Source organism: Cricetulus griseus, chromosome 3 (genome assembly GCF_003668045.3).
Source record: "Cricetulus griseus strain 17A/GY chromosome 3, alternate assembly CriGri-PICRH-1.0, whole genome shotgun sequence".
NCBI lineage: Eukaryota > Metazoa > Chordata > Mammalia > Rodentia > Cricetidae > Cricetulus > Cricetulus griseus.
The window spans coordinates 243,256,554-243,268,941 of NC_048596.1; the positions used below are offsets into that span (position 1 = coordinate 243,256,554).

Below are 12,388 nucleotides of genomic sequence, written 5' to 3' on the forward strand. Positions count from 1 at the left end.
CTCTCTCTCTCTCTCTCTCTCTCACACACACACACACACACACACACACACACACACACACAATTATTGACAGTCAAAAAAACATGTGTATTGACCTCATGTGACCTATGGACCCTAAGAATTTCTTAGATCTTTCTGACTTACATTTTTATATCATTAGCATTCCTTTCTATAAACCTGTACACAAGAATCTCATTAACTACTTTATAATTTACTTTATTAAAGAAAAAACTTATTAAGGAGGCCTGCCTGTATGTGAGGAGAAATAGTGTAGGAGGAGTGGCAGGAGTGTGGGGGGGTGATGCCTGGGAAGAGGGGAAGGAGGGGAAACTTTGATTGGGATGTAAAAACAAAAATAAATGAACAACAATTGTTTTTTAATTTTAAAATTAAAAAATCACTAGCTAAGAATATCAAGACATTTTTACCTAATCTTTTGAATTTAAATAGCTGTTCTATACTTTGAACAATGTAACCTCAAAAGCCACATGCACTATTTAGATAGGCTTTAGCACCACTCTCTCCACAGACACCTATGTCTGCTCTTGGGTGTGCACTTCTGTCCTTTTCTTAAACAAACAACGCCATTTTTTGTTAATACTGACCTATCTTGAAATTTTTTTCTGTGGGCTTAGTCTATGTCCTCGCTTCACCTGGATAGCTATCTCTAAAACGAACCCTCAGACTGAAGAGCTGGCAACAGTGAGCTGACTCCTGCTTCCAGTGACACACCACCAGCAGACAACGTGTCCATGAACATAGGTTACAGGGCCATATCTGTAAACCACACACAAGACACCTCACTCTTCTCTCCCTCCAGACTAAAACCAGGGCAGAAGCAAACCCTAAATTCATGGCAGTGATTTCCCAGGCCTTCATTAACTCTAATGTTTGAATGCCACTCTGCAGCAAACCCAGAGGACTTAAAAAGGCCTTTGTGTAATGCTGATAGATAGATGATTTGACCTCCATCCAGGTCCTAATCCATTTTTACCTAGCTTTGTAACCTAAGGCATTTCTTCAATGTATGCCACCATTTTTTATTTTTTTTTCCTTTTTTAAATTTAAATTAGAAACAATGTCAATCTCACTTTCCTCTCCTTCCCCTCCTCCCATGTCCCCCACCTACCCCCTAACCCAACCCATTTCTGATCACCAGGGAGGGAGAGGCCTTCCATGGGGGAATCGTCAAAGTCTGTCATATCATTTGGAGCAGGGCCTAGAACCTCCCCAGTGTGTCTAGGCTGAGAGAGTATCCCTCTATGTGGAGAGGGCTCCCAAAGTTCATTTGTGTACTAGGGGTAAATACTGATCCACTACCAGATGCCCCCAAAATTGTCCAGACCTCCAAACTGGCTTCCTCCTTTAGGGATATGGAACAGTCTTGAACCATCCTTGCATCCCTGGGATGAAGCCTACTTGATCATGGTGGATGATTTCTCTGATGTGTTCTTAGATTCGATTTGCCAGTATTTTATTGAGTATTTTTGCATCAATGTTCATGAGGTATATTGGTCTGTAGTTCTTTTTCTTAGTTGTGTCTTTGTGTGGCTTGAGTATCAAGGTTATTGAAGCCTCATCAAAAGAGTTTAAGCACCCATTTTTTCTATCTGTAAAATTAGGAGATTAAATGAGATGAATCTCAACTTCATCCAGTTCTATGATTCTGAAATTCTAAATCAGAATGTTTTGTTTTTCAAAATGCTTTGTTGTTTTTTTTGGTTTGGGGGTGTTTGGTTTTTTTGTTTTGTTTTGTTTTTCAGAGATTGGACCTCACTAAACATGCATCACCACACCCAGCAACTCATTTTTTCAACTTATGTATCCCTGATACTTAAAACTCAAGGGAATTTACATTTAAAAGTCCACCTTCCTGTTCCTCTTGGAAGATGAGGGGTTGTGGCACTGTGGCTGCTGCCATCAGTTGGAGCTAAGGAGTTGGTCCCTAAGACAGTGCACTGGACTCCATCACAGGTAGAATAGCTGTCTGCCTTTGCAGCCATTCCACTCTTGTCCCATCACAGTACCTGAGACTGCTTCAAGAGAAAGTAGAGCAAGGACCCCAATTTACTGTGTCTCTCCTGGTAACCTTCACATAACTTGTTTTCCCAAAACAAGAGCTCAAATCTCTCCATCTATAGCCTACAATGACATCTAAGTCCAAATTCCAGCCAACTCTCCGGGGTACTCATCCCTGAGTGCTCAGCTTGTGCAAGCACCGTGCACATGTTATTAAACATCTATTTATTTCCTCTTGTGAATTCATCTTTGGCCAGTTTATTTCTCTGAGACCCTATATCAGCTGAGCATGGGAAGGGTGCTTTTTCTTCAGCTGGATACCACAGAGTGACCAGCAGGGGTGGGAAGCTGTTTCTGAGGGGGGACATCTTAATAACAATATGCATGAGAATAGTCACCTTGTGGTAAGAGACATCTGAAGGAAAGATTGTGCTTCCCCAGTAAGCAAGGGCATGGTCAAGGCTCATTCTGGGCCCAGAAACACCACACAGGTCTTGCTGCACATAAGGGAGAACAGGATCCTTTTTCCTGTTGCCTGGATAATCAAGTTTCACCCAGAACCTGATACCATTATCCAGGGATCAACTTTCCAGGCCATCCTTAGAGAGTGGTGTTTGAGTAGGAGTTTATTACACACATGTGTTCTAGCAAATATCAAGCAGCAGCACAAAGCTATGCACTCTGTCCCCAGTGAATCCACAAAGAAACTCTGTTTTGCAGATGAGGAAAATGGGGCTCAGAAAAGTTACATAACATACCATGATCCATTACCTCATCAGTGACAGACTTTTAACCATGTCTGTCTCCTACTGAAGGTCACATTCTCAGCAATACTATCCTGTCCCTTTCTATATTCTTGCCTGAAAATCGTCATCTTTCTGTCTTAAATTGTCTTGGCAACCCAAGGTGAATTGTCAGCATTAGATACCTTAACCTAACACTTCTGAGCCAGTTCTCTTTGTCTCCTTGGGAAGGAATAAAAGCAAGAAGAAAGGGGATGAAGAGACAAACTATAATTGAACTATAAAAATATTATTGCAGGCTAAGCTGAATTCAGTTACATACATAAGGGCTCCTTATTTTTAGACCTCCCATGATCTCTATTTTGGAAAAAATAGGCTTTGTACCTTAAGCTAACTAAGCTTCTGGTATTGTATTTTTGCCAAAAATAATTGCATAACCCAAGTTTAGTCATGAGGAAACCTTAAGACAAACCCCAAACTGAAAGCCACTTAAAAAGAATTGGCCAGTAGCATTCAAATTTGTCAAGGTCATAAAGACAGAGGCAAAGTAATTTATCCAAACTAAAGAGGCCTGAGAGGCAAGTACAGTGAATTAGACAAAGGCCAGAGAGTGGTCATTGGTGACATTTAAGTTACATATTTATATTAGACAACAGTATTGTACTCATGTTGGCTTTGATCACTACAATTATTGCAGATGTATATATTTAGAAAATCTAGGTAAAGGATGTGTGAAGATCTTTGTCCTATTATCATATTATTTTATCAATTGTTTCAAAATGAAAATGTCTATATAACACCTTCAAACGCCACTGGAGGAAAGCTCTGAGGTCATTGGTGTCACATGGAAATGGGGCTCTAGGAAATATGTAGGGAACACTACTACTGGGTTGAGCATTTAATCACAACTCAAAACCTTGAAAAGGAGATGGCAGAGATTATTTATAGAATTACATCTAGGACATTTCTGTTTGGGAAGCCTGATAGAGTGTAGCCACAGCAGTAAAGTCTTTAGTATCCCATTCTAATTCTTTTTTTTTTTTTTTTTTTGGTTTTTTGAGACAGGGTTTCTCTGTGAGGCTTTGGAGCATATCCTGGCACTCGCTCTCAAACTCACAGAGATCCCATTCTAATTCTTAAATACTCCATCAAAAAACAAAATTATATAGGAGCACTCAATGCCTACAGGTCAAAATTTTGTTCTCACAAGAATCCAATATATCTCCAAGATACAGTATTTGCTGTATTTAATAATAATAGGAACTTTTAAGAAAAACATCCCACTATGACATATATCATATAGGAGAACAAATCCCTCTTTTACTGTGTATTAACTTTCACCATGTTTAATACCTACAAGAGTTTGGAATACAAAGAATTTTTAACCAGTGGAGATGCTCTTTTATCAAATTGGAATTATTTCTTTGTATTTATTCATACAACCTTGTGATGGTTAGTATTAACTGCCAACTTGACAAAATCTAGAATCATCTGGAAGATGGGCTTCTGATCTTGTCAAGGGTTAGGGTGTGTCTTCATTTCACTAATTGAGACCCATCGATTATGGGTGGCACCATTCTCTAGGCAGGGGATCCTGGATGAGTGGAGAAAGAGAGCTGAGCACTTGCAAGCATGAATTCATTTTCTCTCTGCTCTTGATTATGGATGTAGTGTGACCAGATACTTCAAGTTCTTGCTGCCTTAACTTACCTAGCATGATGACCTATGCTTTGAATTGTGAACTAAAACAAATCCTTCTCCCCAAATTTGCTTTTGTCGGAGTATTTTATCACCGCAACAAAAAAGAAACTTAGACAAACCTGTATATGTAGGAGCAGGGCTCATGACAGTAACCATATAAAGAATTCTGGCTCTGTTGTTTTGTCAAAATTTTCACTAAGCCAGGATCAGCACACCTGCATTGCAAATATTTTGCTCTAAATGAATGTACTTGTCAGTGTTCTGAAGTTGTAGGGCATCTCCTTTCAATAATCTGCTTTATTTAGAGTTTTAGATAAAAGACATTAAGTGGAAAGCTATCTGCTATGTCTATAGACAGCTTAAATGCACTTGGGGTTTATGTAAGCATGGATGTGCCTTGTCTTCTCATCTTCATTTTCTTACTGTTCAATATTACAATGGGTTCTAAAATTAGAAGGATGAGCAAGGTAAAGGCCCCTCCTTCATGGAGAGCATAGTGAAACAGAAAAGAGACAAACAAGAAAGGAATCAAAGTTCTGTAAGAATGTCATTGGCACAAAAGTAAGTTGCAGCCTCTGGGGGGTGAGAAACACTTAACTCTGAAGAAGTTGAAGATTTCACAGCAAAGTTAAGATTTGAACAGTATCTAAAAGGTGCAAGGAGATGGTGAGTACGGAGTGGGAACTGAAGGCAAATGGCTATGGGGAGAAGCAGAGCTATCCCTCTGTCAACACAGGTGAAGAGTGCTTGTGAAGATGTGTCTCTGGTAGGTAGATTACAGTCACAATTGGAAGCATATTCTACCTTATCCAAATATTTTTAGGGAATTTGTCTTGTTTGTGACTGAAACATTTGTAGTGTGAAGCAGTCCCAGTGGTGGAAACACTGCCAGGAACTGTCACAACAAATGGTTGTTAAATGACAGGGATCTGGGGCTCAAGATCAATATCTTAGTCTCAAAACTTCTGTTTATTGCAAACAAACAATGTAAAATTCTCATTTTTTTCAACAAATATTTCTTCTGATAATGCTTGATGAATTATAAAACTATAAGAAAAATCTACATCGTTTGAAATCTAGTTTTGTGAGGAAAGTTGGCAGTGGATATGCAAACATGGTCTACTAGAATACCCATGAAATAAACTGGAGAAAACAGGGTAACAGTATCAGAAGGGTCAGATGGTCCCTGAATATCTATAGCTTTAAAGGAAAAGAGAAATAGGGAACCTCACAATAGGGACCAGCGTACATTCCAGAGTAACTGGATAGTTTGGGGAATCTCCCACTCCCAGGGAGAGGGAGCAAAGCAGCAGATGGCAGCCATCATGGCTTAAGGCAAGCTCAGAAAATCTGCACTGCACTTTCAGTAATGGACATTTTAAAAATCTGGAAGGGACTGAGGAGATGTTTCAGTAGGTAAGAGGATTTGCTCTGCAAGCATGAATTCTGTGCTCAAAACCCAAGTAGCCATGTAAAAAGCTGGACATGATTGCTTGTGTCTGTAACCCCAGCATTCAGGAAAGAGACGGTGGATCCCAAGAGCTTGTTGGCCAGGCAGACTTGTCAAAATGACTCAGCTCAGTGAGACACCCTGCCTTAAGGTAATTAGGCAGCAAATGGTAGAGGGAAACCTCCAGTATCCTCCCCTGAACTCCACTTTTGAACACACAGACACACGTATCTACACACTCACATATGTACACCCTATACAAAAGAGCATGAAATGAGAGCATATCCAGACAAAAGGTGATGGATGTTGCACTGGCAAGAAACATCTAGAAAACCCTGTATTCCTAGAATTCTGCATCATGCTGGAACAGCCAGAGGGTGCCATTTTTAAAAAGACCCTTGCTTTATGGTGGTGTGGTGGCCCAAGACCCCCCCCCCAACAACCACATGCTTGGGAAACTCATAGCAACTGTCACAGCAATATATGGTGAAACACGTTCATCAGAAAACCTCTAAACATGTGTAACTAGCATGTGAGGCTACACTTCCCATGGAGTGAGAACAGCATCCCCACCCCTAGAGAACAACCAAGACCTTCAAACAGAATACTAACAAAATTATAGTCAGGCATAGTGACACATACCTATAAGCCCAGAACTCAGGAGTCAGAAGGAAAAGAATTGAGCTACATAATAAGATCTTATCTCAGATAATAAAGCACATTTTAAACTAAAAGAATATAGAGAAATAAGAAGATAGGAAATAAAAATAAATAATGAAATGGTAGACCTAAATTTAAACATATCAGTGATTCCATTAAATGTACATAGTCAATTAACAAATAATATTAGACTGAATTATAAAACATCACAATGAAGCATATTACTTTGATGCTATCTAAAAAAAATTAAAAAGTAAATTAAAAACACCAACTCTAGCCTGGACATGTATCTCAATGGCAGAGTGCATGCTTAGTGGGTATAAGGTTCTGGGTTCCACACAAACACAAAAGAAAAAAAAACAAATGAAAATCACTCACAAAACTGAACACTGTCTACAAGAAATTTACTTCAAATACAAGGAAGTGAATTAACTAAGTGTTGGGAAAAGATACATGGAGCCAACACTAGTCAAAATAAGCTGTAGTGACTATAGGATTGCCAGAGAATTGGACCTCAAAGAAATTACAGTAGCCAAGATGGATATTTTAAAAATAAAAGGATTGATTCTCTGAGAGATTATAATGCCATTATGTAAATATCTTAGGATTTGTATTGCTGCAAAGAGACACCATGACCATGGCAACGCTTAAAAGAAAACATTTTATTGGGAAAGCTGGCTTACTGTTTCCAAGATACAGTCCATTATTATCTTGATGGGGAACAAGATGGTGTGCAGGCAGACATAGCGCTGGATTAGTAGCTGAGAATCCTATGTCTTGTAAGCAACAAGAAATGGACTGAGACACTGGGTGGTATCCTGAGCACAAGAAACATCAAAGCCCACCCCTACAGTGACACACTTCTTCCAACAAGACCACTCCAACAAGACGACACTTCCTAATAGTGCCACTCCCTAAGAGATTATGGAGGGCAATTACATTCAAACTACCACATCATATAAGGCTTAACAACAGAACATCAAAGTACATGAGACAAAATTGACAGACCAGAAAGGAGATATAAATATAGTAATGATTGCAGCTGGAGACTTACCAGCAATGTATGGAGCTAGGAAACGTGATTGATAGATGCCAGGTAATGTCATTCAGTACAACTATCATGTGTTACTGCTTTAAGAAGAATAAAACAAACAAACAAAAAACACTTCCAGCCAGGCAGTAGTGGCTCGCACCTTTAATCCCAGCACTCGGGAGGCAGAGGCAGGCAGATTTCTGTGAGTTCAAGACCAGCCTGGTCTGCAAGAGCTAGTTCCAGGACAGCCTCCAAAGCCACAGAGAAACCCTGTGTTGAAACCCTCCCCCCAAAAAAGTAAAAAACACACTTCCACACACACATGAGATAAGCAAATAATTAAACAAAGATCTTACATCACAAAGCATCAAAGAAAATGTAATCAGAAATCAAAGAGACTACAATAAATACTACATATGAGGAAGAAGAAAGGATGAAAATTTGTACTTGATGACATAAGTTGTAAACCTCTTCATGGAGGAAGAAAGGGCGTGCAAAGAAGGCATGGGTGTGATGAATAAGAGATAAAAGGACTATGTCCTTCAATCCTTCCCTTTTCCTTTCCTTTTCTAATTTTAGACCCCATGTCTGCTCACTCATGCATGCACACATGGAGGATGGGAGTGGAGACCATATTGTCAGAAAGGAAAGCAAGAAAGATCATTATTTTAATCTTAAATTTTTAGATAACTAGTGTCTGCTGTTATAATACACAAACAGAAAATGGAGGGGATAAAGTTACTCAAAACAAGTAGATCCACTGTCATCCTGCATATAAGAGAGCCCGGGTAGGGGGAGGACACACATGGCCCACAGCTGTGTTTTTTTCTGTACATGATGCATCCTTGCTTTGCAACATAAATATTTAATCTCTTACATATATAAAAACTCATATGCTGTCTTAGTTAGTTTCTATTACTGTGAAGATACACCATGACCATGGCAACTCTTATAAAGGAAAACATTTAATTGAAGTAGTGACTTACAGTTTCCGAGGTTTAGTCCATTATCATCATGGTGGAACAAGGTGGCCTTGCAAGAAGATGTGCTGGAGCTGAGAATCCTACATCTTGATACAAAGACAACAGGAAATGAACTCTCTCACTGGGAGTGACTTGAGCATATATGAGACCCCAAAGCCCACCTCCACAGTGATACACTTCCTCCATCTAGATCATACAATCATACGTACTTCAACAAGGCAACAACTCCTAAGAGTGCCACTCCCTTTAGGGGGCATTTTCTTTTAACCCACCACATATGTATGTGTGCATCCTGTGGGAACATATGTGTGTATGTGTATATGTATTATATATATATATATATATATATATATATATATGTGTGTGTGTGTGTGTGTGTATGTGTGTGTATATGTAATATATATATATATATATATATATATATATATATATATATATATATGCCCAAGCAAAAATCCTAAAAACTGTCTTAAGAAATACAATCTAAGTGGTTCTACACACATGAAAAATGTATACCTTCCCATGAAATCAGAGAAATACTGTGTTCATGTAAAAGGATTTATTTATTTTTATTTTTTGTGTGTGTGAGTGTATTTGCCTGCATATGTGTCTGTGCACCATTTGTGCCTGGTACCTATAGAGACCAGAAGAAGCATCAGATCCCCTAGAACTGGAATTACAGATGGTTGTGAACTGCTATGTGGGAGCTGGGAACCAAACTTGGGTCCTCTGTAAGAGTAGCCAGAGCTCTTAACCACTGAACCATCTCTTCAGACCCAACATTTTGTCCTTGACATACAGTATTTCCCTCTGGTTCTCTCAATAATCAAATAATTTTGAAACCTAATCTGTGTGGGGTTTGTATCATGAAATGAAGCATCTTTTACAATCATTGGATTCATTGCCAATGTCGAAAAAATCAGGAGATTTTCGGCAAAAAAGTTTCATGTTTCCAATTTCCAGTTTGAAGACAAGTCTGATAACATGGTCACCCCTCCTGGACCACAGGAATCCATCAGCACTGAGCAATAGTTGCTCTTCCTCAGTTGGTTCAGCAGCACTGCACCTGTAGGCTTTGCGGACATCGGAGCTTGAAGTCCCACACATGGTTCTGAGACACTGTGTGTTTTGTTTGAATGTATTTGTGGTTAATAAACTAAAATGTACTTCCTAATTCTCCCCACGGATTCTTTTACAAGAGCTAAAATAATGTACTTTGAATCATTTTATAAGTAACAGGCATTACAGTGATGGCAATGCTCACTAGACAGCATAAGAATTTCTCTTCCTATTTCTGGTACTCATCTATGAATTTGGCTGACTAACCAGGAGCTAGTGACATGATGTGAAAGGGTCAAAAGGCATATTTTGAGGCTAATGTTGCTGAAACTTGGGGTCCCCTCACTTGAATCCTGACAACATTTTTATTTAAAAGTTGCAAGATTCCAATGTTTTAACCACAGTTGGTCATAACCCCTGCCTCTGCTCTGTGTTTTCTGCCTAATTTCTGGATCTGTTTTTGTTTATGTTCTTTTCCTTAAGGAGAGTCTCCAAAATTATGTAAACTCTAGAACTCAAAAAAAAAAAAAAACCTATCTGTTTGGTCTACTGCAGATAGTCTCAACTACTATAGCACTTAGCTTCAACTGTTTCTGGGCACTACACACAGAGCATTTGTGGACCAATTAATACGTGCCTATTTCAAGACCTCAGTAAAGGAAACAGCTAAGTTTCCTGGGATACATCTTGACATCAATCCTCAGGACTTTCTGAATCCTCAACACTTTATGGCCATGGCTTATATATAGTAACATTAGGCTTCCAAAACACAGGGCTGTATATTTTCTATTCTCTGATCTATACCTAGAACCAATCATAACACTTGAACTAGAAAACATTCAATATGTTTTGCTGAAGTAATGATTTAATTTATGAAGACTTATTCTGGTTATATTTCAATATTCTCATTTTTCACAAATAAATTTGGGGCCTACAGTCAGGCACTCAAAATAACAGGTTCACTTAGAAGACAATCAAAATTAATTTCCAAGTTCAGAGAATACATAGAATGTGAGGTACTTGATGGTATGGTCAACACCAAACCAGTAATGGGACCATGTGGTGAAATTCAGTTAGGGAGAGCTAATTGATGCTAAGGTCATGAGACCTATCTCTTCTTGTGGTAGATACACCTAATGTTCAGCCTGTAAAGGTCTGTATGAACTCTTCTGCTCTTAACTGGACCACCTTAACAAATAACTTTTTCAAATTTCTTCATATCTGTGAAACTAAAATTGCAAAGTACAAAATGTGTGAATTCTTCAAGTATCTGCCTTTTTTCTGCCATGTGCTGTAAGTTAGATTCTGTCTTTGTTGCTTATTACCTGCCAGCTGTCATTGCTGTTGCCATTTCTCTAGTGGCAGATACATCCACATTTAGAAGCTGAGGAGACACCTACAGACGAGGACAAAAGAGACTAGAAAGGGGAAAGATGTAGTGCTGAGTCCAGCAAAAGAACAGCTGAAATTAAAGAAAGGAGAATATGAAAGAATAGAGTGGGAAAGACATAAACTACAAAATTGAGATTTCCACAACGGAATGAAAATGATGAAAAATACAAAGACTTTGGAGCAAAGAGAATTCAGTACCAGAAAAAAAAAATATAGGCATTCACTAAAGAATAAGTAGTTCCTTGCTTCCTGTTTGTAGTTGCTTTTTTGTTTGTTCATTGTTGTTTTGCAACAGGATCTTACCATATAAGCCAGACTGGCCTTGAGCTCTCTATCTTCTGCCTCCAGGATGCTAATATATTAAGTGACATCACCTCCAGCTGAGGCTTCTCTTTTAAATCTACTACAATTACTTACAACTGGTCTTCAATCCTTGTCCAGAGTGGTCAAGGGAGACATAGGAGGTATTGTCTGTGGGGAGAGATAACCCATCTAATAAGCTACGACAACGTTTCACTCTTTTTTCCTGAAGCTCTGGGGTGTCCTGCATATCAAATTCCTAGATGGACTTGAGGTTGGCTGGACCTAGGTCTATAATTTTAGGACAACAAAAGTTTGAGCTTTTGCTGGTTTTTATTTATCATTAAGAAAAAACATCAAATAATAATAATAATAATAATAATAATAATAATAATAATAATACTTCTTGATTGGTTATTATTCTGAAAATGAGAGATTGGGAGTCCTGGGGTAGAACTAAATGAAAGGCCCAGCAGATACGTGAGCCACTGTAGGACACCAGCACTGGGCAGGCTGGAGTTTGTACATTTCTTCCCTCCAGAAAAGAGCAGAGAGTAATTGACTATTCAGAGACAGTCTCTACTTTCAGGACTCAATGTTCTGAATACCAGGACCTTAAATGGGGGTCTCCAGGAAGATGTCTATCCCAGAGAATTATTTTCTGTCTCTCTGATCCTTAGTTTGGGGGATACTTTGTCTCCTTGTAGACAGATACATACTTTTTCCTTACATCTACTCAATCACTTACTCATCTGTGCCAACCCACCAACCCAAAGGGCTTTGGATTTGTATTAATAGAATGCAAGTAAGCAGAAAAACCCTGAGGTTGAGATCCAAGATAAAACACTACAGAAATTCACCAGAAATAAACAATTGCCATCAGCAAAGTGTTCTGGACAGCCTCTGATAACTGAACAATGACATTGCCCATGTGAACTCAGCTAACCAGACAAACACATCAGTGGTGTCACTTAAACAATTATTGTTTTTATTGTAATTATTCAGGTGCATCTTCCAGAAATCTGAAGAATTTCATAGAAAGGTAAGG

General features: G+C 38.7%; 1 protein-coding gene across 1 annotated transcript in view; it reads left to right on the forward strand.

Moving 5' to 3' along the window:
• The window catches only part of Aoah (acyloxyacyl hydrolase), a 198,801-nt gene that overhangs the window by 153,052 nt on the left and 33,361 nt on the right, over positions 1–12,388 (forward strand). The window contains exon 14 of the mRNA XM_027409368.2: positions 12,346–12,382. Coding sequence (XP_027265169.1) covers positions 12,346–12,382 — 37 coding nt within the window. The remainder of the gene's footprint in view (positions 1–12,345; positions 12,383–12,388) is intronic.